The 25,449-nt window shown below is 37.2% G+C and overlaps 2 protein-coding genes across 4 annotated transcripts in view; one reads left to right on the top strand and one right to left on the bottom strand.

Moving 5' to 3' along the window:
• Nucleotides 1–25,115, top strand: part of LOC113391671 (nitrilase and fragile histidine triad fusion protein NitFhit) — a 188,871-nt gene extending 163,756 nt beyond the window's left edge. Inside the window, exons 1-11 of one of the 3 annotated variants that reach the window (XM_026627719.2) lie at nucleotides 15,057–15,173; nucleotides 15,740–15,913; nucleotides 16,609–16,767; nucleotides 17,148–17,343; nucleotides 18,504–18,636; nucleotides 19,347–19,562; nucleotides 19,971–20,165; nucleotides 20,814–20,928; nucleotides 22,248–22,325; nucleotides 22,848–22,933; nucleotides 24,922–25,115. In XM_026627719.2, coding sequence (XP_026483504.2) covers nucleotides 15,803–15,913; nucleotides 16,609–16,767; nucleotides 17,148–17,343; nucleotides 18,504–18,636; nucleotides 19,347–19,562; nucleotides 19,971–20,165; nucleotides 20,814–20,928; nucleotides 22,248–22,325; nucleotides 22,848–22,933; nucleotides 24,922–25,027 — 1,395 coding nt within the window. In that variant the 5' untranslated portion in view covers nucleotides 15,057–15,173; nucleotides 15,740–15,802 and the 3' untranslated portion in view covers nucleotides 25,028–25,115. Of the gene's footprint in view, nucleotides 1–15,056; nucleotides 15,219–15,739; nucleotides 15,914–16,608; nucleotides 16,768–17,147; nucleotides 17,344–18,503; nucleotides 18,637–19,346; nucleotides 19,563–19,970; nucleotides 20,166–20,813; nucleotides 20,929–22,247; nucleotides 22,326–22,847; nucleotides 22,934–24,921 lie in introns of those variants that run through there. The other 2 variants (XM_026627718.2, XM_064220015.1) reach the window with 2 other exon arrangements.
• On the bottom strand, nucleotides 1,762–14,082 carry LOC113391668 (uncharacterized). The gene is made up of 10 exons (XM_026627711.2): nucleotides 13,942–14,082; nucleotides 10,086–10,266; nucleotides 9,790–9,932; nucleotides 9,391–9,528; nucleotides 8,939–9,061; nucleotides 6,699–6,791; nucleotides 4,804–4,928; nucleotides 4,352–4,444; nucleotides 3,282–3,398; nucleotides 1,762–2,761 (listed from the first exon to the last, which is right to left on the bottom strand). Exons 1-10 carry the CDS (start codon nucleotides 14,003–14,005, stop codon nucleotides 1,835–1,837), a joined length of 2,004 nt encoding a protein of 667 aa, XP_026483496.2. The 5' UTR covers nucleotides 14,006–14,082; the 3' UTR covers nucleotides 1,762–1,834.
• Nucleotides 25,116–25,449: the final 334 nt, after the last annotated feature.

Genomic DNA, 25,449 nt, shown 5'->3' with positions numbered 1-25,449 from the left:
AAACAATAATTAATCATATGAAAAATTAGTTTCTTGTCGGTTCTGTTCCGACCGGTTGGTTTACAATTAATCTATACTAATATAAACGCGGAAGGAACTCTTGTCTATTACCTCTTCATGCTTAAACCGCTGAAACGATTTGGATGAAATTTGGTATGGAGATAGTTCGAGTTCCGGGAAAGACGTTGCTTTTCAATACACCCCATCGAGGGGGTGAAATTGGGGGGTAATGATTTGTGTGCTACAGGTAAAGTTTTATAAAGCCGCTTATTAATATAAGAGTATGGTCGAATAAAATATATACTAACTTGTTGCTTCAATAGTATATAAAATGATTTAAGAAACTATAACGAACTATTCCGGTTTCGAATGTACCGAATAATTAATCTCGCTCATTGGTCGTTCAATACGTCAACATCTGCCGTCGACCAATAACAATTCATTTGAATTGAATCTGTTAAGCAACGGTTACATTAGAATCTTGAGACAAATGCCGCGGTACATTTGCATTGGTATTTCGGAATAAAACGTGCTCATGATGAACTATTGTATCTATCTATCTATTCGCTCACTCTGACACTTCGATAAGAGTTCGGGTGCAGGACCAACGGCTTTACGTGCACACCGAGACACGGGACTGTAAACACTTTCTACTTCCAAACACCGAGCTGTTACTGAAAATCTTTCGATAGCAAAACCCTATAACTTCTCATCAGCCCGAAACATTTCTCGAACCTGAACCCTCCGGATCTGCGACTTCATATCTCGTCACTAGACCAACTAGGCAGTCAGTCCTCAATATAAATATCGGGAGGCACGCTGCGTACAAAACTGCACTCGCTGACAAATAGGGCGACAATGTTAGACCAAGCAACATGTATCGTGTAACGTAAAATGTTGCAGTAGCGGAGTTTTGGTGTTGCACGTCGTGTTGCGACACAAAACGTTCCCTAGTGCATTCGTCGCTGTAATCCAACTCTGATCAACGAAACTAGTTTAAACCTGTTATATGCGGATATATATATCGCGTTAATTAATATAACATATAGTTGATTACAATAGGAGTAAAGATAAATAAACGCTTTTGACCTTGAATCGTGACGTCATTTGTCGAGATCTAAGTCCAGTGTTAGAAGTAGGTCGTTCTGTAAACTCATCTGGGTAGGTTATATATTCAACAGCCAAACCGCGGTAATAATTGTTATGTTTGAAGGATGAGTGAGCCAGTGTACAGACACGAGAGACAAAACATCTTAGTTACCAAGTTTGGTGGCACACCGGTTGCCCATTTCTGTCCGAATCATAATATATATATATATATATATATGTGATTAGAGATAAACATACACTTTGGATATCGACAAAGTTATTCAATTTATTAAAGTTAATCAAGAACTGTTAGCTGTGTACAATACAGCAGAGCCTTTAGCAAATCACATGGAATACGTAAATCCAAGGTTCGTTTATCTTTACTCCACCGACCATTGGAATATACAATATAAATTATTGAATATTGCTAAACTCTAAACTGAACTGGGATATTAAACTGTACTTGAATTGAATACTAGGACATTTCTAACAATGAAATAAATATTAACATGAAATTTTTAGCAATTATCCGAAACGACTAAAGCGCCATCTGTCGTAAGTTCACGTAACTATCACGCAAGTGTAGATTACACGATACGAACAAACAAGCCACGTTATGCATATCAATATATAAGACACTTCTATGAAACCGTGACGTTGTTCAATGACAAATCATTATAATACATTTATAATAACACATAACAAATAATATATAACACTTAAAAAATAAAATCACTCAGGGACGTTACGCAATATCGTTGTAACTATCGTTCGCGTTCACGTCACTATCTATAGCTGGCAAGTTATCGATAACGGAACTTATCGTCTCAGGTACCGAACTATCGTTGATTAAATTAGACGAGTTAACGGTACTAACAGAATTAACCGTGTCGACGAACATGTTATTATCGTTGTCCGAATTGAAATTATTGTCAAGATTCGTATTACCAACTGTATCAACGGAGGTTATATTATTATTCGAATTATCCGAAATATCGATAACATCAACCGTCAAGTTATCGACATTCGCGTTCGAGTCGATACCGGATGCGAGGTCCTCGTAGCAGGGGGGCATTTCGACGTTGCTCCTTGCTTCGTTCTCTGTGCAGTCACTTTGACCTTGTCCGTTAATCCCCTCCCTGCTCAAATACTCGGGGGGGGGACCGTACTTGTATCGCATCGCCTCATTGTACGGGGGGGGCCGCGAACTGTCCATGACCGGGTAGTTCTCGAAGTTAGCCCCGAGCAACCTTATCGTTCTGCCGTTTAGCGTGTACGTTTCGCGCGAGTGAAGTCTAACGAACTCCAGGTCGTCTATGTTTATTTCGGCCACGTTCGGCGTGTCCGGTCTAGGCTCCTCGGCCCGTCTCCCGAACCTAGGTATGCTGAGCTGGAACCTACCTAGCTGTAACGTCAGGGGTCGCTGAACGGACAGCTGGTCCATGACCCTGTCGATCGTGTTCCGTCTGAACGTCCGTCGCCTGAGGAATTCTATCGGAGTCGCCATGTAGTTCAACTCGCGCGCCGTCAGGTCCGGATTGGTGAAGTACATGTCGGTGTCGCAGTAGGTCGGGGAGCGGTAGTCGAGGGTGCGGGTTCGGTTCGTGGGCGAGTTGGTCAGCGAAGCTGATCTGACGTTTGTCATTTCAACGTCGCAGCATTGGGTGGGTACCTGTAACACGAGAACGCTTTTGTTTAATAAGACTGGAGAGGTTCAGGTATTATGGTGAAGTGAGAAAATAATTACATATACTATTGATAATCTTAAAACTTTGAAGTTAGTCAGTAGGTTTGATAAAATGAAGTTACTTTTGGATCGTCAGCAATGTAATGTAATGGAAATTAAAATATATATATATATATATATATATAATATTTATATACAACATTCTTCTGTATGTGTGAATGTTTATTGAACTCCTAAACAACAGGACCGATTTTGATGTTCTCTGTTCGCGTGTGCGTCCGAGTGGATCCTCGGATGGTTCTGACTGGACCCGGCAGGTGGCGCTGCAATCGGCAGACAGGTTTTTAACAAATTCTTATATTATTTAACAGGATTACTTTCAATATAACAACTCATCTACAGACTACGGTCTAATTATAGAGTAGCTGCATATATACTCGCCTATTGAACAAATCAAGTTGTTCGACATTCACCTTTATACATTTCACTCGACTCAAGATCTTACCTGTCTGTACCTAGAGCAGAATATTGCAGAGAGCCGAGCGAGTCCGAAGCCCCCATTGCACGCTGGGTCATCGGTGGCCTCGATCGGTGACTGCGGTGAAGTTGGACTGCCTGCTTCCTGGAACGGAGAGAAAAAAACCTTGTCAAATTAAAACATAGTTTAAATCTTATTCAGCTATAAGGTCCAGCGGCCGGATATTAGGTCACCGATTCCGAGGTACTGGCTTCCGGGCAGGGCCGATAAAGTGTTACTGGGTTTTACTGACGAAAAATTCCCAGTAACAGTAATGGTGACTTTGGAAGTCAAGTTAAAGTGGATTCAATGAATTAGTTGGAATCATTTTGTATTATAAATAAAAATATACTCTATTCGAACTCTAAGCGGAAAAAAGCCAAATTAACAACATTGCATTATTGCATTAGCAGCCTGTAATTTTCCCACTGCTGGGCTAAAGGCCTCCTCTCCCTTTGAGGAGAAGGTTTGGAGCATATTGCACCACGCTGCTCTAATGCAGGTGGATACACATGTGGCAGAATTTCGTTGAAATTAGGCACATGCAGGTTTCCTCACGATGTTTTCCTTCACCGCCGAGGACGAGATGAATTATAAACACAAATTAAGCACGTGAAAGTTCAGTGGTGCCTGCCTGGGTTTGAACCCGAAATCATCGGTTAAGATGCACGCGTTCTAACCACTGGGCCATCTCGGCTCAAAAAATAAACAACATTTGACAGCAAATTGACGCGATGTCATTGGTCGAGAGCTCGATCGATCTATGACATTAGTTATGGATTTGCGAAAAAATGGCGCGTAACTGTTATCTATCCGAATTTTGTAAGCAAAATTAAAGTGGATATAAGCAGTTAAGTGCAATAGTGTTGTATTATGAATAAAGATATATGAATCATAAATCGAATCGCATGAAATACTAAAGTTTGTTTATTGGAATAGGCTAAATATTGATCAAGAACCGTCAGCAGTACAATATAGCAGAATTATTAGAAAATCGCATTGAATACCTAAATATAATGTAATTTCGAGAATCCATCAGACTATACAAGTATACTCACGGACGCGACTTGCGGACTCCGAACAGGGCTGGCTGAAGCCCCGGGCTCGAGCAATCGAGCCGTGGCTGCTTCGTAGCGGGGAGGGTAGCGTGCCTTTAAAAAAAGTTATTACTTAATAAAAACTGTCTCTGTAATGTTAATATAATATCAATCAAAAAATCCAAGTACCAGAAGGTGTTTCATACTCACGACAAAGCATTTAATACCTACCTTTGAAATGTCAATTTTTTTTAGATTTGCAAATCTATACATTTAATAAAATTGGCGTGTACGTTTCTAACATTAAAATAACGGCTCGTTACTGAATTTGTTCGTTCGCTCCTCCTCATTACATCAGCTGTTCACCAGTGAAAGTCGCGTCAAAATCGATCGACCCGGTCCAGGCCGGTCCGGAGACCGCCCGGAGCAAACAGAGCCGTGGCGTTAAGAGACCCCCACTCGGCAGCACTCACGGCGTAGTGGTGCGCGGTGTCGCGGTGCGCGGCGGCGTACCCGCGCAGCGCGGCGCGCTTCATGTGCATCTTGCAGAGCGCCGACACCAGCAGCACCACCGCGATCATGAAGATCAGCGCGCACGCTGCCGGCACGCGCACGCGCGGTTACTTACGGGTACTGGTCGTCCGACGGGTTGCCGTGAGGAGGTGATAGGGGTGACTGGTTGCGGATCCGTCTCACATTTTTAAATTCGGACGGATAATTACTATTTTAATATTGTTTTTATAAATCAGTAGAAAAAAAACAGATTTTAAATTATACATTTTTTTTTAAATAAATTTTTGAAGTTGCAATTATGACTTATTTTGAAAATAATCTAAAAAACGCGATAACTCAAAAATGGTTCACTTTTGCATGATGCATATGGGGATTAAAATTATCGCAAATAGTCACCCCTATCACCTCCTAACGGGAATACGTCGAATTACCAATAACCCTGTATATATATATAAACAGTCTCACGTCCTACTTCGCAATTATAGCCTATTCCATTCCAATCGAAGCAGGAAAAAAGACTAACAAACCTTAGACTTACGTATTTCATGCGATTTGCTTACTAACGCAAACGCACAGTGAATATCAGAGATCAATCGAGCTCTCGACCAATCATATCGCGTCAATTTGCTGTCAAATGTTGTTTGTTTGGCTTTTTTCCACTTATGGTCACATAAACAGCCTGTAAATTTCCCACTGCTGGGCTAAGGCCTCCTCTCCCTTTGAGGAGAAGGTTTGGAGCATATTCCACCACGCTGCTCCAATGCGGGTTGGTGAAATACACATGTGGCAGAATTTCGTTGAAATTAGACACATGCAGGTTTCCTCACGATGTTTTCCTTCACCGCCGAGCACGAGATGAATTATAAACACAAAATAAGCACATGAAAGTTCAGTGGTGCCTGCCTGGGTTTGAACCCGAAATCATCGGTTAAGATGCACGCGCTCGCATGGTTGGAATAATATATTAATATGAGCCATTTCTTTTATACAAGATCATATAAAACTCAACTAGGTAGGAATCCCATCATATCGAGATTATAATTGTTGTACAACACCATCAGTTTAGACATACGTCACGACAGTCGACCTCAATTCAATCGAAAAATAAAGAAATTCATTTGTGCCCAATTCTAATCACACGATTCATCTTATTAATTATCATTCATTATATAATAGTTTAAAAAATGTATTATACTTCTTACTTTTAATTATTATGCTTATGTTTAATTAATACTTTCAATAATTACATTGTGTAGTACGGTAAAGCGTGGTGAGACTACCTGCAGGCAGTAGGACTTTTGCCTTGATCATTTTGAAATGTAATTTATTTTTTTTGGAGCCGAGATGGCCCAGTGGTTAGAACGCGTGCATCTTAACCGATGATTTCGGGTTCAAACCCAGGCAGGCACCACTAAATTTACATGTGCTTAATTTGTTTATAATTCATCTCGTGCTCGGCGGTGAAGGAAAACATCGTGAGGAAACCTGCATGTGTCTAATTTCAACGAAATTCTGCCACATGTGTATTCCACCGACCCGCATTGGAGCAGCGTGGTGGAATATGCTCCATACCTTCTCCTCGACGGGAGAGGGTGCCTTAGCCCAGCAGTGGGAAATTTACAGGCTGATTATGTAATTTATTTTTTATTTTCGATGTGATATTGTATCTACTGTTGGTTGTCCTGATGAAAATTAAAAAAAAAAAAAAATAGAATAGAGTTCACGTAATCGATCAACACATCGTCATAACCCAACGTGCTCAGAGACATGGATCTCTATTTTCTTCTCGAAGATTCCATATATCTTATCTCATACAGATATACTGTATATATATATATATACATAAGTAACTAACCGGTGACCGTGTATATAGTCGACTGAATGAACCCGTAATCGTCCGGCGCGTGTCTGTCTTCGAACAGCGGCGGAAACTCGACTTCCACGTAACCTGAAGATGAACAAAGATTACACTAAAATATTCAACAAGGACTTTACAAGCACTTCTGAATCGTCATTTAACAAAACTATATTAAGTTAAGCTACCACCGGTTCGTTCGATAAAAATGTTATTATTTTACATAGTAAGGTATAAACAAAAAATTTAAAAGAATTAATTCGTTTTACAGAAATAAAAAAATCTTAAAACATAGATCATTTTCATACAAAGCAACACTTAATTTATAGTTTTGAAAACAATACAAGAGTAAGATATTATTCGGAATTATCAAAAGTTTGTTTTAGCGAAATGTAATCGTAACCGATTTAGTATTTACGACCTTCTGCTTTTGCCTACTGACTTTTGATTTGCCATCAACACGGACTACGCTGATTGAATACATTTTCGGTTTGAAGATTAAGATAAGATGTTATTTTTAATTACATTTGTTTTTTGTTTTTTTTTTTTTTTTCAAAAAATTTAATGCTAAGAAATTTATTTCAAGGTCAAAATCGTTTTAGATAAAGTAAGAGTTTCTTTGAAAGATATATAAGATTTTATTTATTCAAAACCTTAGTATTATACAATACGTGATATGTCTTGAAAATGCCACTTCATTATTGAAACATACAATGTTTCTTTTTATTAATGATGGAATAAAAATCTATTCATATAAACGAAATTCTCAGTGTGTTTCTAAGACTTATCACTGAAAATAACTACCTCTTTATAAGTTTATAAGGCTATTTGCGAAATACCACGATCCAAATCAAAACTAACGACCTAATTTTTATTTAAGCCTAAAAAGCTTTGTCAAGCTTTAGTCTGATGACAAATCTGACAAAACCGATCAGGTGCGGTATTAGCACTGCTGATTTTAACAAGCATATTTTATTACAGAAGTGTTTTATATTAATAAGGACAAAATAATATTTATCCCAGTGATTTTGGGACGATAGCTCCCCATAAAAAATCGGCCATGGTCCCATTTTAAAGAGCCCTAGTCGTAGATGTGCAAAACAAATAAAGACGATTCTTGCAATTAAAAAACCGGCCGGTTAGACAGCGGTGCTACGGCTGTATAAGAAAAAAAAAAAAAATGAAAAACGTAAACATAAATAAATACAAACTAAATCGATATCGACAAACTCCAATTCTAAATTCACTAATGTATACTATTTGACATTAAAAATTTAATTTTAACAAAAGTCGCATCATTTTGGCGTCAAATGTAGATGACTAGTTTACAACGAAATGAAATCAAAACAAAACCTGTCATAGATTTTGACATTCGTAACAAATCTTCTGAACAAACGCGAAGTTTAGTATTATTTTATTGTACACCCATACAGTCGACGAAGAAGTTGTCATAGAGTCGGATGTAAACAACAGTAATTCTAATTGTTATACTGTCCGGTATTAAAATGCAGGCACATTGAAATAACATGATATGATATAAAAACGACGGAGACAGCACGTCTATGTAGAAATAATAATACATAATATATATATATATATATTTATTTATATATTTTAATACCTTTTACATACTTTTATCTGTATGAATGATTTGGATCTTTGCTTATAAATAAATATTGGACAACATCACATACATCACTCTGACCCCAATGTAAGTAGCTAAAGCACTTGTGTTATGGAAAATCAGAAGTAACGACGGTACCACAAACACCCAGACCCAAGACAACATAGAAAACTAATGAACTTTTTCTACATCGACTCGGCCGGGAATCGAACCCGAGACCTCGGAGTGGCGTACCCATGAAAACCGGTGTACACACTACTCGACCACGGAGGTCGTCATATATATTTATATATATATAAATAAGTTGTATGCTATTATATATATATAAGCAAAGATCCAAATCATTCATACAGATAAAAATATGTAAAAAAGTTGCTAAGAATAATTTTGTCTTTGCATAAAATTGTAATATATATTACTTGGGTAAATAAACAAAGCTGTTTAATATAAATAAACTACTGTATTCTCAAACAGATAAAACTTATGGTTAAAATTTTGTCAATCAGATGGAATGAGTTTTATTGACAGTAAAATTGATATTAAACATGAATCAATCAGTATTATTCACGAGTAAAATGGAAGAACAGAAGAACGTATGGGGGGGGGGGGTATTTACCCGCCAGCGTGGAGTAGCGATGCTCGGCGCAGCACGCGGGCTCGCGGCACAGGGCGGAGCCCGCCCGGCAACACGCCGACTCCGAGATGCAGCGACCCGACGAACAGTTCAGCTTGTCGTTACCTGAGTCACGGGCCACGATTTCAAATAAGCAAGACTCTCTATTAAAATATAACTTCTAGCGTCTTAAAAGTATGACTATACATATATATATATATCAATATTAAAATCGTCATCCTTTAGATGGTTAATTCATTATTAATTTAACTGAATAATTATTTAATTGGCACAAAAATCAATAAACACTAAGAAAAAATAAATGAAATTTTAATTTGTAAAACTCCTATTTATGTAACAACCGTTTTTTGTAAAACTGTATACCATATCATAATCTAAACAATATTGTATTGAGTTATATGAATGTAATCGAATAAAGCAATAAGTATACTCACGGCTGCAGGGCTGCGGCGGACAGAAGGGCGGCGCCTCGTCCTCGGCCTGCGGGCAGTCGCGCCAGCCGTCGCACACGTAGGCCGGCAGCACGCAGCGCGGCCCGCACCAGAACGCCCCGCGCGCGCAGTACGCCGGCCCTGCCGCACCCGCACGTGTACTCGCCGCCATGTTGGTGCTCCACGGGCGCTCTCGCACCCGATACGAGCGCTCCGAGGCACAAGTGTACACACTCTCAACACCCGACTTCGGGTTGTTACTGAGAATTTTTCGACGGAAAAATCCAGTGACTTATTATCGGTTCGACCTGGGGCTTGAACCCAAAACCTCAACCTCAAAATCGGGATCTATGACCTCATATCAAGCCACGAGCCATATAAAGTAATACAACTCATATTCACCTCTAGGCTGTACCAAGATATACAGGGTGCTGCTGAAAGGAGGCGCAGAGCACATGTAGTGACCGCTGTCCGATAGCTGGAGATTGGTTCGTTCTAGTTTACTGCTCACCGACGCACCCCCAGCCGGCTCTATGCTGAAAGGTCTGTAAAAAAAGAGATATATTTCATTTTTAATAACTTATTCCAAATAGACTAGCCATTCAATATAAGAACAGCGTAAGACACAACACTTCCAGTGGCAATTTGTCGTTGCAGTTTAAGAAATCACAAAAAAAATTATGCTCCTTGATCCTCACCTGCCTCTATCCGTCCCATTGTCATTCACATAGTTCCACACGTAGACCCTCGGCGTGGTGTCCCCCCGCACCTCGCATACCAGAGTCAAATTATCATGTTCCTGCCGTACAATAATATCTATATACTCTGTGTCCCCGGGGCTGTAGAGGGCTAAGAATGGTGGCTGTGGATCGCTTGAGCCTGGGAATCAAAGAATAAATTATAAGATTTACTTTAGTTTGCATAGGATAGTAAAAAAGAGTGCAAATACTTATATTCAATCAAAGAAGAAACTTTCCCATGGAACTTTGTAGCCCAGTTATATACTAAGGGGTTTTCCAATAGGGACGCTTGAACTTTGACAGCTGATTGCGGCCATGTTGTTTGAGTGACAGCTGTCAAATGCAGTGAGTTATATTCATTCCGTCCTCCCAAACCACCATGGCAGGTTACAGTGTCGAGCAGCATGTGCAAATCATAAAATTGTTTTATGAAAATGGGTCTTCAGTTCGAGCAACGTTCCGCGCACTTCGCCCGTTTTACGGTCGCGATGATCGTCCTGCCGAATCGACTATCCGTCGATTGGTGGACAAATTCGAGTCAACCGGGTCAGTTAACGATCAGCCGGTTCCCGTGCGTCAACGTAACGCGAGATCTGCCGAGAATATCGCCGCTGTGCGCGACAGTGTCCTCGAAAACCCGCGGCAGTCAATTCCGCGTCGCGCACAGGAATTCGGCCTTTCGCAGACGACAACTTGGCGAATTTTGCGTTGTGACTTGAGCCTGCACCCGTACAAGATCCAGCTGACCCAAGAGCTCAAGGTTAATAACCATAGACAGCGCCGTGTGTTCGCTGACTGGGCATTAGAGCAGTTGGAAGTTGACGCCGATTTTGGCAAAAAAATCATCTTCAGCGACGAGGCGCATTTTTGGATGAATGGCTATGTCAACAAGCAAAATTGCCGTATTTGGGACGAGACCAATCCACACGAGGTTCACCAAGTGGCAATGCACCCGCAGAAAGTGACTGTTTGGTGCGGATTTTTGGGCCGGAGGCGTGATTGGTCCGTATTTTTTCGAAAACGATAATGGTGTGGCCGTCACCGTCAATGGTGAGCGATACCGGTCGATGATAACCAACTTCTTTTGGCCTGAAATCGAGAATATGTATCTGGACAACATGTGGTTTCAACAGGACGGCGCTACGTGCCACACAGCACACGCTACGATGGAAGTTCTGCACGAGCAATTTCTGGACATGGTCATCTCGCGCGGAGGCGACGTGAACTGGCCACCGAGATCGTGCGATTTGACCCCGCTGTACTTTTTCTTGTGGGGTTTTCTTAAGTCGCAGGTCTATGCCAACAAGCCGCAAACTCAAAGTCAACATACGCCACGCCATCGATCAAATACAGCCCGATTTGTGCGCCAGAGTCATCGAAAATTGGACCTTTCGTGTGCGCGCCACCAACCGAAGCCGTGGCGGTCATTTGAATGATGTCATATTCCATACATAATGGGGTCGATAGACCTTCCAAATAAAATAAAAATTCGCAAATATCTCTCCTACATGTATTTTTTTTTGCATTTCAAAGATCAAGCGCCCTTAATGGAAAACCCTTTATATGCTGCCCTTGATTAATATATCTATATATCCATATAATAAAATTGGAGTGTCTGTTTATAATATTAATACATGTTACATATACCGAAATAACATTTTGGTATATGTACCATGTTTTAATATTTTTAAATTTTTGTCTGTTTGTTCTGGCTAATCTCTGGAGCGGCTGGACCGATTTTGGTGGGACTTTTACTGGCAGATAGCTGATGTAATAAGGTGTAACTTAGGCTACAACAATAACTTTTTTGTTAAATTCAAACGCGCATGAAGTCTTGAAGGGCACTACTAGTATTTTGACGAAGTCCATGGTGGAGAAGTGTGTACAACGGTTTTCATGGGTACGCCACTCCGAGGTCCCGATTCGATTCGTTCGATTCCCGGCCGAGTCGATGTAGAAAAAGTTCATTAGTTTTCTATGTTGTCTTGGGTCTGGGTGTTTGTGGTACCGTCGTTACTTCTGATTTTCCATAACAAGTGCTTTAGCTACTTACATTGGGATCAGAGTAATGTATGTGATGTTGTCCAATATTTATTTATTTATTTATAATATAACAAAATTCCGCTTAATCACTTATTTTCACTTTAATTATACTTCCGATAATGACTTCGCCGACATTATTTCGCGAATCCATAATGAATATCGTAGAATATTTAACGGTATAGGCTATAAATGGTAACGGTGATTTGTTTATAATGTTAAAACTAGTCAAATATATTCATACATAATTTTCGAAATGAGTTTGCTGTTGGTCTCATCGCTTCAACTACTATGCTTACTTATGATTTGAGCTAGAAAATAAAACATGTGCATAGGACACATTCATTAAATAGATTTTTTATTTCATTATTTGCATTACAACTATTCATTCTGACTAAAAGAACTGTCCAGTCTGTTTTCAATCATGTCTTCATAGGGAAGTTTATTTTATATTAATATTATAAATGCAAAAGTTAGTACTGTCTGTCTATTACTCTTTCAAGAAAAACCATTGAACTGAATTTGATTAAATTCGGTAGGAAGCACCTGAAGACCATACCCAAATGCGAGTGGAGCTCATTCATCAAATAGTATTATGTATATGGCTTTTATAAACAAGTACATACAGGTATTATTTTTATTGGTGAGGCTAAGACTTAACCATTCAGAATCTGTTTCATTTAATCAACATATTTTATTTTTATAATATTATAATAATTCAGAGATTGTAACCACAATATGGAATATTTCAATTCAACAAATATGTGTTGTTTATACTACAAATATATAAATTTTTATAAAAATTAAAATTATAATTTTTTTTTTTAGTAGATATGCCTTATTTTCAGGAATTGTTATTATAGTATTTACAACTACAATTAAACTATAAGGTTTTGCTAGGAGTGAGGATCACAATAGTCCAAAGGGCCAGGAACAAATCTGTAACTTTTTACATTGTTAGGTGGCCCATAAACCATCACACAATGATGCTTCGAGCTACCTATAATATTATAAAAAACCTGCAAAACACTTTGCATCTACTGGTGTATGTTTTACGTATGCTGGTTATCGTTTTGTCAGTTTGGCATTACAAGAATAGCAGCTCCTCATATATTAGTATATATTATACACAATATGTTGAGTAAACATAGAAATAAATTTATAATATGTATTTATGTACATTCCGTTGACAGTTTTCATGTTTAACAGACCTTCAGGAAAGTTTATCTGACCTTTATTATCTGGTGTTTAAAATTGAATGAGAAGGTTAAACTTTATATAAGTTTTAAGTTGTGAATATTTAAAAAAAAAATGTTTTTTTTTTGAGTTATTAGTTATATAAGGTACAATTAAAACTACTTTGTCGCAAACTATTTTTTAATTTCTTTGTTTACCATAATTTATTGATTGATATGCTTATCAAATACAATATTTTTTTAGATTGATTTTATTTAACAATTATGTTTTAAAATATAACTGTTAGATTTAAATATTAGGCTCAAAGAGAAAGGAATGCTGTTTGTAACGAAAAAAATACCGTTAATTCGTTAGACCATTGCGTTAGAATTTTTTTTCTCAATAAATGTCATGAAACCTTTGCAAATTATTATAATTGAGGAAAAACCTTTAACAAAACTGTACATTAAGCAAACTGTTATGAACAATTATACAACCAAGGCCCTTTAAAGACGAAAAATAATAAATTTTTAAAACCTATATACATATTTGATACAAACATAATATCGAATGGTATAACTAAAATTTTTATACTCACATGTTTCTATGATAAGGAGAACAATAGTTAGGCGTATAAAAACACTTTTTACGAGTCTAAACATTTTTATTTATTTTACATTTTCACAACACTGACATTCAACAAACTACGCCATTTTTGTTTGAGAAAAATGCGTTTCGTTTTACGGTTTACGCTATCAAAAATAATTACATATTTTATCAAAGTATTTAATTCATAAAATATACAATGATTATTTTTTCTTAAACAATATTCATACAAGTAAAAAAAATCACCTAAAGAAAGTTTCGATTATATTATAGATACAAGATATATTTGGTGACTATTATTACAGATGTAAAAGTAGGTCTGTTTCTTTGTTACTGAATTACTTGAAATTTTGCATACACGTCTGGGGTATAGGGTATCTGACACCCACTTCGCTCCTTTCCATCCCGGATAAAACTTGTTACTCATATGTAGGTTATAATGTTCCGTTTTTCGTAGGAAGATTGTACTTTTATTATTGCTTTTAACAATATCATTTTTTAAATATAAATTGCAAGCACTAATTAGTGAGCCGATATGAAATAGTATACAAATGTATTGAACATTGTACATCCACATAAGCTTGCGTTCTTGGGACACGCATGGGACGCTATCATACTTGTTTTCAGAGACAGGACTGCAAAACAGTTCATTTTTAGGGCCAGATTTAGAATTATAAAGACCCTCAGTCAATAAAGTAGTACAGGCCATTACAATTTCTGTCAGAAGGGTTTTTAATAATTAATTTACTATTTTTGTTTTGGTTTGTAACTTTTAAAATAGTATAAAGTAAAAAATATCGCATACCGTACTTGTATTTTATTAAAACAGTTGAGTGGTTGGAATTATATTGTATTGATAATTATCTAATTCCATTAAATAAAAAAAATTATGTATATATAAATATATTTTTTTACCAATAAATTATTTTATACATTGATAACTATTGATCAAAACAAAAGAAAAAATAATAATTTGTATTCACTTTGTATCACTAGAAATTTCCAACCAAAAAAATTTTACCCAGGTTTGAAAGAAAAATACAGAGGACGCGACTGTTTGGAAACATACTTTTGCCATTTCCCAAAAGAAAAAAACAAAAAATACCTAATTTTGACTTTTGTGACAACGACATTTATTACCAATTTACTTTTTGAACTCAGCTGCTGAAAATAAACAGCTGACTTACAAATATTGATGAAAGTAACAATAAAAAGTATATTCAGGTAGTTTTTTTCTTTCTACCGCTGTTTAGATTAAGTATCATGCGGGTAAGCGAAGTTTACTACGATTGAAGTTTTTCAACTACTAACTTTTAATACTTATCTTTTATTAGCGTTTATAATGATAACAATGTTTATCTTATAACATGGTTATTGTAATGAAGTCTAATCTCAATTTATTACTGTTTATATATTAATGCTTATATTATATACATACAGTAAACAGTATGAGTAAATACTTATTAAATATGGTACAATTTAATGTATGTTAAATACAGTTGCGTAGATAGACAGGTACATACTCCGGCGCGACGTAGCATTGAGAAAAGTCGGAGTCCCACCTCAAATTTTATGTTTATGTAAATAAGTTACAATTTGACAAAAAAAGAAAAGTTTCTTTACGCATCAGTGCCCGAAAACGCCATAGAAAATTAAAGAAAACGTAGATGACATATTTTTTAAATATTTCATCACTATGGGCTCTCCTCACCTAAGAGGGCTTTAATGAGCTGCACCGCTTTGTCCTTTGATAGATTCTAGGAAAACAATTTAATGCAATTTTTTTGTAGTGTTGGACGATATCAGTACTTAAGCGAATATCAAGGATCCAAGTGAAGCGACAATTAAACACAATGAGCAGTAAAAAAATAGCAGTATGTCAAATGACATCAGTGGCCGACAAAGTAGCGAATTTAAATGTTGTTAGTCAATTGGTAAGGGACGCTGTTAAAGAAAATGTTGAGGTAAGTGGCATTATTGTGATAACAAATGGTACTTACAGGTTGTTGTTTTGACAGTGCCAGTGAGATAATACTGCAATTGTAAAATATATTGGACAGTTTTTTAATTGACAATTTGGTGATGACCATGAAGTAATTGTACTGGAGGAAGCAGCTAGGGACTGGTTAGCGTGAAACCATCAGGGAGGTTTTATATTCTACATAATAGTAACACAGTTATTATTGGGAGGAGCAACATTAGAATCCAGCCAGAAGCATGCTAATAACAAATACTAAATAAAACTGAGCTTGGATTTTTTTTTTAATTGTGTACAATCTTTGCCTATTCATGTGTAGTGGTCTTTTTTTATAATATAACTCAGGACAGTCAAATGGGCCAGCTGATAGTCGATTGTCACTACCAACTATAAACATTGGTGCTGTAAAAAATATTAATCAAACTTTATAATACCAATTAACCACCTACCTCGGGAGCAAAGATGTCATGTCCCTTGTGTAATTACACTGTCTTACGTATTCTTCAAACCGGAATACAACAATACCAAGAATTGCTGTTTGGCAGTAGAATATCTTATAAGTGGGTCAAGTGGGTGGTATCTACCAATAAGGGTTGACACAAACTGCGACCACTAATAACAGTGTATTTTTTGTTACCAGTAAGAAAAATTAGAGAAGCTTATTTTGATTTTCTTTTCCAGGTGATATTTTTTCCAGAAGCATGCGATTTTATCTGTGATAACAAGCAAGACACACTAAATTCAGCTGAATCAATATTAACTGGTAATACTGTTAAGAAGTATAGAGAGTTGGCCGCTGAGCATAATGTTTGGCTGTCTATGGGTGGAGTGCATGAAAAGGTATGACAAAAATTTCACTTTTTACCATGAAAGTAAGCAAAAAAGTAATATTAAATAAAAAAATCTGTGAAATCTTTCTATTTAATAATTATATAGGTACAATTATTGATATATATATATATGATTATTGATATTTGACATTTAATTGGAAGCTTAGCGAGTATCTTCATGTAATTGTCAATTCATCTTGTGCTTCATGAAAAATCACCTTAAATGTCTCGTAACGCACCTAAAGAGTTATAACTTCAATAAAATAAGTAACTGCAGCAAGTAAAACTGTGATTTCGTTGTAATCGCACCTTTAGATCTCACAGTTAAAGTCAAATAATGTAAGGGTAGTTTTCTAATGAAGGTTTTTTCAGTATTTTTTTCTCTTTCAGGATGAAAATATTCCCAAGAAACTCTTCAATACACATATAATAATAAACAACACTGGTGATATAGTTCAGACATATAGAAAGATACACTTATTTGACGTAGAAATACCGGAGAGGAATATACGGTTGAAGGAGAGTGACTTTTGTACCCCGGGCAAGCAGATTGTGGCACCTGTTGACTCGCCTATCGGAAGGATTGGTAGGTACGAAGAAACCTAAAGGCCTATTTCTATTGGTCGATAGGAAATGTTGACAATTAAAACCATTTTCATTGGTCGATATAACTTATTCGGTCAGTGGGTCTTACAACGCATCGAATTGGTCTTAATTGGTTTTCTAGTTCTCTCTCTAATATGGTTTCATAATTATGCCTTGTATATAAAAGTTAGTGATTTATTTTGCATATATCGCGTAAACGATCAAGAGTTCGGTCTAAGTGATCTAGTAATATTACAGGATAAGTCGACGGATAAGTTTGACAGCGTCAAAGGGGGGGGGGGGGTTACAGATGTCTGAAGAGCGTTTCGTTGTATTGACGAAAGAAACAGAACAAATCCCACGTCAATTACTCTTTATAGTAGATCTGCTAATCTAATAATCTTTACGGAAAAAAATTGGTTAGTACCATTCCTTAGGACGGTTAAAGTGGACCACGTAAATCTTGCGCTGAACCTCTTTCCATCTCAAGACATAAATGCACTATAATTTTTCCTCGTGGCTTAAATTCGGCAGGAGATACCTTCAAACGGGATATCGAATACACTATCCTGCCCCTCAAATACCAATCACAGAGTTATTGACCAATGGAAATGAGATTTAGTGTCTATAAGGGTCGAAAGAACCAGTGATGTTATTTTTATATCGATAAAGTTTCTTTATATATTAGAAAACAGCTAGCTTCAAAAAAAAGCTGGAATCATCTCAGTCACACAGATATTTTTTATATTACATTAACAGCCTGTAAATATCCCACTGCTGGGCTAAGCCCTCCTCTCCCTTTGAGGAAAAGGTTTGAAGCATATTCCATCACACTGCTCCAATGCGGGTGGAATACACATGTGGCAGAATTTCGTTGAAATTAGACACGTGCAGGTTTCCTCACGATGTTTTCCTTCATCGCCGAGCACGAGACGAATTATAAACACAAATTAGGCACATGAAAATTCAGTGGTGCCTGCCTGGGTTTGAACCCGAAATCATCGGTTGCAAGATGCACACGTTCTTATCACTGGGCCATCTCGGCAGAAGGTTGCCCAAAGTTAATCCCAGTTTAAGCATGCTCTTTAGCTTGCTTGTTTGAACTCTAAAATATTTCCTTTGTAATAATCTTATAATTAAAAAGTTTTTTTCCCCGTTCAGGTCTATCTATATGTTACGACATGCGTTTCCCAGAACTGAGCACGGCTCTAAGTATAATGGGTGCTGAGATTCTAACTTACCCATCAGCTTTCACTTACGCTACTGGGTCAGCGCATTGGCACGTTTTGTTGAGGTAAGTTGTAACTTGTATTTATTTTTAATTTTTATTAAGTAGTTTCTTAGTAGTAGTAGTAATAGGTAAGTGTTTATGTGGGGTAGGAATGCCTAGTCCCCAAAACGTCGTCGTGGCATCGATATACACTGATTTCACTACAAGTAGGCCACCAAACATTTTGGTCCTTCGAGCCGGATTAAACAATAGCGGATAGTTACAACTTATTTATTCATCTATTCTTCGGAAAAATATTTTATAAACGAAAAGATAATACGTGGGCAAGCTTCACTGTCGATAAGAGAGTAGCTTAACCCGTTCCCTTTCCTCATTTCACTGCTCTGTGCCACGCGCTCTGTAATATGTTGACTTGTATGTTGATAAATTGTATTGCACTCAAAAATACTCACTGTTACTATTTCTAAATGAAAATCGCGGTATTCTTAAGTCATTTTCTACATTGTGCAATTACTCTGAGCAGTCAAATTTCGCTGGCGGTTGTTTCGAACCGATACGACTTGGCAAAAGAGCCTACTCATTTCTTAAGGGCTGGCAACGCACCTGCTAGCGATTTAGTCTTGGAGATGTTCTTGAGCATGACACTTTTCACCAGATGAGCCTCCTGCTAGATTGCCGACTATGCCATCTAAAATGTTATAAGATTCGGCTCACGCATACATAATAGGTGATATTAAAATCTCGTAAAATAACGAACGTTTCAAATTCACCAGATCGAGAGCGATAGAAAATCAATGTTATGTGATAGCGGCCGCACAGACTGGTAACCATAACGCGAAGCGTCGGTCCTATGGGCACGGCTTGTGCGTGGATCCCTGGGGCGAAGTCCTAGCTGATTGCGGGGACTCCAGTCCTAATTATGCGATCGCTGAAATATCGGACAAGATAGTGAATATCAGACGGAACATGCCAGTGTTTCAACATAGACGGTAAGATTTTTAATTATTTTCGAGTTTACTTGGCGCTACCGCCAAGTGCTCAATGCTCTACAGCATTGTGCAAGTTTCGAGGCCTCCTTGTAACTCGGGGGCTTTGCTGAGATTCTGGTTCTTCGTGGTTGAATACAGGATCTCAGGATTTGTAGCCGTATATAGACTAAAATAGACGAATTCAGTCTATACCATCTAAGTAATAGTTCCCTGACTGATATCTCTCCGGTTATGTCGAATTTTCATTGGATTATGAGAATGAGAAATAGAGAGTGTTTATGTATGTGCAAACACGCCTGCACAATTATAAATAATCTGTGCAGTTGGCTAATTCTTGAGAGTGGTCGCAGTTGACTTTGTTCAGGAACACATCCTATGATTTTTGACGGAGCCTTAATCTAATTTCAGACCGGACGTGTATTCCCTCTACACGTTAAGTTTACGCAACACACTCCCAGAAGAGCATTCGGAACAAATTACCCCGATCGCGACTCAAACCCAACACGCAACATCCGGCCCGGGTAATATATTTGGCCACGTCAAAGTTCCCGAATCGTGTGTCTTCTATAAATCGGATTTGACGTATGCGTTCGTTAATCTAAGGTAAGATATGATCTTAGATTATTTATGTAACGCAGTACAAAAGAACTAAAACAAACAAAACGAACCAACTTCATTATCTTGGTGTGCGTGGTAGATAAACTTGACCATCGCCAAACGTCACCGATTTACTAGTGTGCGTGTATTTAGCGGCTACTTTTTTGACCCGTCTCGTCTTATAAATAGTCAATAAGATAGCTTTTTCTTATTTTGAAATCGGATCGAGAATAGCCTTGAAAGTCCAAGTCCAAGTCACGCCAAGCCCAAGTTGTCCAAGAACCTTATCGAGAGAAAACCATTAGCCACGCCAAGTCCTAGTTCAGGAACCGTATCGCGATGGAACCATGTTCTTATTTCATAATATAAAATCCTATTGTTGATGGTTACTTTTATACCAATGTCTAAGAGCAAAGATGATTAAAACTACCAGTATCAGCTTGTAAGTGTTCCACAACTGGGCAAATGCCCCCTCTCCACGTTAGAAGCAAAAGGATTAGTGGATACACCCGTGACAATTTTATCCAACAAATACAAGTTTCTTCGCGACATTTTCCTTCACAACCAACCATGAAATCGTGTGTCAATCACTGGACAATCTCTACAATGTATATTCCAGAATATTCCATTCCTAACAAATGTTCCGACTTCCAGGTGTGTCATCCCAGGCCACGTGCTGGTGGCTCCGATACGTGTCGTGGAACGCAATAAGGACTTGACTGATGATGAAGCCGATGACTTTTATAGAACTGTTAGATTGGTCCAAAACGTGAGTTCTAACTGTTATTTTGTTTACTAAACTGTTCTTATCAATCGTATATTCCACACACAAGGAAAAATGCCAAAACATTTGACATCGAATTGCCGCCATATCATTGGTCGAGAGCTTGAATAATCTATGATGTTCATTACGAATTCACGACAAAATAGCGTTTTGGACGTGGACGAGGCTTATCGGAACTTTGGAAGTAAAATTAAAGTTGATATAAGTATTTAAATGGTATATTCTTGTATTATAAATGAAGATATATTAATCAAGAACTGTTTGTAGTGCACAATATAGCTGAGCTATTAGAAAATCATGTTGTATAGGTAAAAGTTTATCGTCATTTCGGGCAAAATGGTTACCTGATGGTATGTCCATTGTGTACCAACCTTGGGAACTAAGTAATGTCGCCTGTGCCTTGTAAGGGCACGAAAATTAAAGTGCACAAAAATCTTTATACAGTGATTTTGAATTTTTGGCGATTTTTTTTAATTTTGCAAGCAGATATAAATACATTAATTGAATCATTTGTTACTAGGATACTAATTCATATTTAATTCAAGAATTATATAGATGTCAAATGTAATCCAATGTATCTTGTGCCTGTAGTTATACTGGTGCCAAATTCAAAACCGGGATCTGAAATACAAAGTATTGTCGTTTGGCGGTAGAAAATGTGATGGATTTGTGCAAAGAAAAGTTATAATCTAATAGCTTATATATTGTTTGACGACCTCCGTGGTCGAGTAGTGTGTACACCGGTTTTCATGGGTACGCCACTCCGAGGTCCCGGGTTCGATTCCCGGCCGAGTCGATGTAGAAAAAGTTAGTTTTCTATGTTGTCTTGGGTCCGGGTGTTTGTGGTACCGTCGTTACTTCTGATTTTCCATAACACATGTGCTTTAGCTACTTACATTGGGATCAGAGTAATGTATGTGATGTTGTCCAATATTCATTGTTACAATTCCTAACAAAAATAATTGCTATATATTAAAAATAATAAAAATGCGTGCGTCTCGGGATGCCCGACAGAAGTGATAACTTAAACTGTCCGAAATACGACTAGCGCTGTGAAAAAGAAAGGGAAGCCAGACAGACTGGGGCCGTAACGCGTTACGTAACGGTTTACCCTTCCATAAGAAGTTATCAACAGATTAATCCTAAATTAAAAAGTATATATGATAACAATTTTGGAGCCACGAATTTAGCCAGCAGAAAAACAGAACACAAGATAATTCTAACTTAAATACTTAAAGTTACAGATTAAAAATAAAACGTGTAAATTATTTTACAATAATTGCTTAAAATTTTTTTTTTTTAAGCTTATGGAGAAGGTTCATGAGACGCAATCATGTACCGTCACTATACAGGATGGTCCAGACGCGGGGCAGACAGTCAAGGTATGTATAACAGCAGTTTTTAAAGCGAATGTTACTTAGTTTGTGATACTATGATGCCTTAAGAGTAAAATTGAAATCAACATAAGCATTACGACTTCATGTATTGAAACGACTTTATATTTTAACCTACTTCGAAGATACAAGGAGGCTAACAATTCGGTTGATGTTTTTTGCCTGAGAACTCCGTCTTTTCCCTGCCCGTGTCTCAATCTATTTGGGGGGGGGGGGGGGGCAGAATGTTTTTTCTTACTATTGTCCTCTATTATTCGTCATCTGATTATTCAAAATCAATGTCAAATCAACCGTTAATGTGTGCCTGTGTCACACACTAACAGTTTGTTCGCAGTTCATTCAACTACGCTCCAATGCAGGTTGACTAAATGCGTTTTTTTAATTGGTCCTTCGAGCAGGATATAGTTTCTTGTCAATATAATTTACTTTTATGTCAAATGTTTTACCAATATATTTTATAGTATAGAATTAAGTATATTTAAATTTAATTAAAAATGTATTCATTTTTAGCACTTACATTGTCATATAATGCCGAGGAAGAAAGGAGATTTTATTCAAAACGATTTAATATATTTGGAATTAGCTAAGCATGATCAGTGAGTATTTTGTATAGTTTTGTTTAGAACTTAAGTAATCACCGCGGCCCATATAGACACTGGTGCTGTAAGTAATTAAACATTCCTGCATTAACAAGAACTGAGAAGTTTTTTCATTGGTCGCGGCTTTAGGACATCCGACGACAATAGCTCACCATTGCCTATAGACATTTCTGCCGTAAAAACAATTTAACCAGGTATGGTATGCATCGCTAAAGCGCTACCAACTTTGGGAGCTAAGATATTAATGTGCCTCGTGCCTTTAGTTATACTGACTCACTCTGAGTACTGAGTTGTTTCATGAATATGTGATGAGTGACGGTACCTAGACCTGCTAGCACAAAGCTCTACCACCAAGAAAGTTATGCCCCTTGTGTCTCGTGGCCATGTGATTTGTTTAAGATATTTTTTGGGTGCGTTAATTTTATTTCAGTTAAAAGTAATCGTAAACGTATTGACGTTAATCTCGTTTAGTAATGTGACGCAGTTATACTATTTCTATTTCTTTATTTTCTCGATGACAGTTCTATTTTGATAGTTGTAGTGTTGTGACCAAATAAGTAATGATATCGATCGCATATTTAAATAATAAATAAATAAATAAATATTGGACAACATCACATACATTACTCTGATCCCAATGTAAGTAGCTAAAGCACTTGTGTTATGGAAATCAGAAGTAACGACGGCACCACAAACACCCAGACCCGAGACAACATAGAAAACTAATTAACTTTTTCTACATCGACTCGGCCGGGAATCGAACCCGGGACCTCGGAGTGGCGTACCCATGAAAACCGGTGTACACACTACTCGACCACGGAGGTCGTCAACTTGATGATAAAAAAGCGTGGAGTTAATGCTTGTTGACTTCCAGGCAGGAGATGTAACTGGAGACTGTACGTTTAGATGTTGAAAAAGAGTAACTACTGAGTTTCTTGCCGGTTCTTCTCGGTAGAATCTACATTCCGAACCGGTGGTAGCTTTGCTTTAAATAGTTTGTTAAATGACGATTCAAAAGTGCTTGTAAAAGCCTACTTGAATAAAGTATATTTTGATTTGATTTCATTTGATATATTTATTATATTTTAAACAAACACAAATACAACAGAAACATTAATATATATATTTTCTTTGATTACCTGTCGTTATAATTATTTCGTTTAATTGTCGAGTACCTATCTATACCTACTTATAACAGCTTCGAAGAATTTTAAAGAAGTTGGCATTTTCAATCAAGAATTAATGAGTTTTAAATTTTAGTAACATCTTGTAATGAAATATAAATATTAGTCAATAAATTTGTACAAAAGTATCCGGCAGTAGTTTAGTCTCTTAAATTTCGTAAAAAAATATCGGTTCTGTATAACGTATCGATAAAGCTCCATCCCTATCAGTTGCCCCGACTCTGGTATAACCTTGTGCGTGTGTAAACGTCATATTTTTATAAAATAATGCCTACATTAATGTAAAGAAGTTTTCACAGGAGCTGCCATAGAGAAAATGAAGAAATGGAAAAAGTTTAATCGGGTGTTGTTGATTCAATTTAGTTTTTATTTAAATTCAAAATTGATTCAACTAAATCGTACCATGGTGTTTGAATACTTGATCTCTTAAACATATCGATTTATTAAGCGCGTTTGAGAGCCGAGATGGCCCAGTGGTTAGAACGCGTGCATCTTAACCGATGATTTCGTGTTCAAACCCAGGCAGGCACCACTGAATTTTCATGTGCCTAATTTGTTTATAATTCATCTCGTGCTCGACGGTGAAGGAAAACATCGTGAGGAAACCTGCATGTGTCTAATTTCAACGAAATTCTGCCACATGTGTATCCACCAACCCGCATTGGAGCAGCGTGGTGGAATATGCTCCATACCTTCTCCTCAACGGGAGAGGAGGCCTTAGCCCAGCAGTGGGAAATTTACAGGCTCATTATGTTATGATTATGTAAGCGCGTTAATCATTTTAAATGTTTGTGTTTCTAGAATTAAACCCGGTCATCCAGCGAAACCTGCTAGAAGTTTAGAGGATATGGAAGAAGAAGCGTCGATGTTGAGAGAAGAATTGAAGAAGATTACAAATAAAAGATAATTTTTAAACAATATAGAATGTTATTGTTATGTAAATAAAGGTTACAATCATGTACATTTTGATAGGATTATAATATTTATATGGAAAATTGTTTTTTTTTTTTTTATGGGCAATAAATATGACCTTTGTATTTATGTGTGTCTGTGGCATAGTTGCTCCTAAACAGATGTACCGATTTTGATTCTGATTCTTTTGTTTGAAAGTTGAATTGGTAGGCTTTGTGCAAGCCTGCCTGGGTAGGTACCTTCCATTTTATATTCTACCGGAAACAGCAATAGTCAGTATTGTTGTGTTTCGGTTTGAACCATGAATGAGCCAGTGTAACTACAGGCACAAGGGATGTATCTTATCTTCAAAAGTTTGTGACGCATTCGCGATGCAAAGAATTGTTATTGTAGTGTATATTTCTAACAGCTTCTATG

Source organism: Vanessa tameamea, chromosome 30, assembly GCF_037043105.1.
Source record: "Vanessa tameamea isolate UH-Manoa-2023 chromosome 30, ilVanTame1 primary haplotype, whole genome shotgun sequence".
Classification (NCBI taxonomy): Eukaryota; Metazoa; Arthropoda; class Insecta; order Lepidoptera; family Nymphalidae; genus Vanessa; species Vanessa tameamea.
This window is presented reverse-complemented; position numbering and strand designations above follow the sequence as displayed.

Excerpts from the sequence above, each read along its gene's own strand:
- LOC113391668 (XM_026627711.2), bottom strand. The coding sequence starts at position 14,005 with ATGTTTAGACTCGTAAAAAGTGTTTTTATACGCCTAACTATTGTTCTC. Across the intron at positions 9,529-9,789 it reads TATCTTGGTACAGCCTAGAG|GGCCGGCGTACTGCGCGCGC; the intron begins GTGAATATGAGT and ends CGGGTGCGGCAG. Across the intron at positions 9,062-9,390 it reads TCCGCCGCAGCCCTGCAGCC|GTAACGACAAGCTGAACTGT; the intron begins GTGAGTATACTT and ends CCCGTGACTCAG.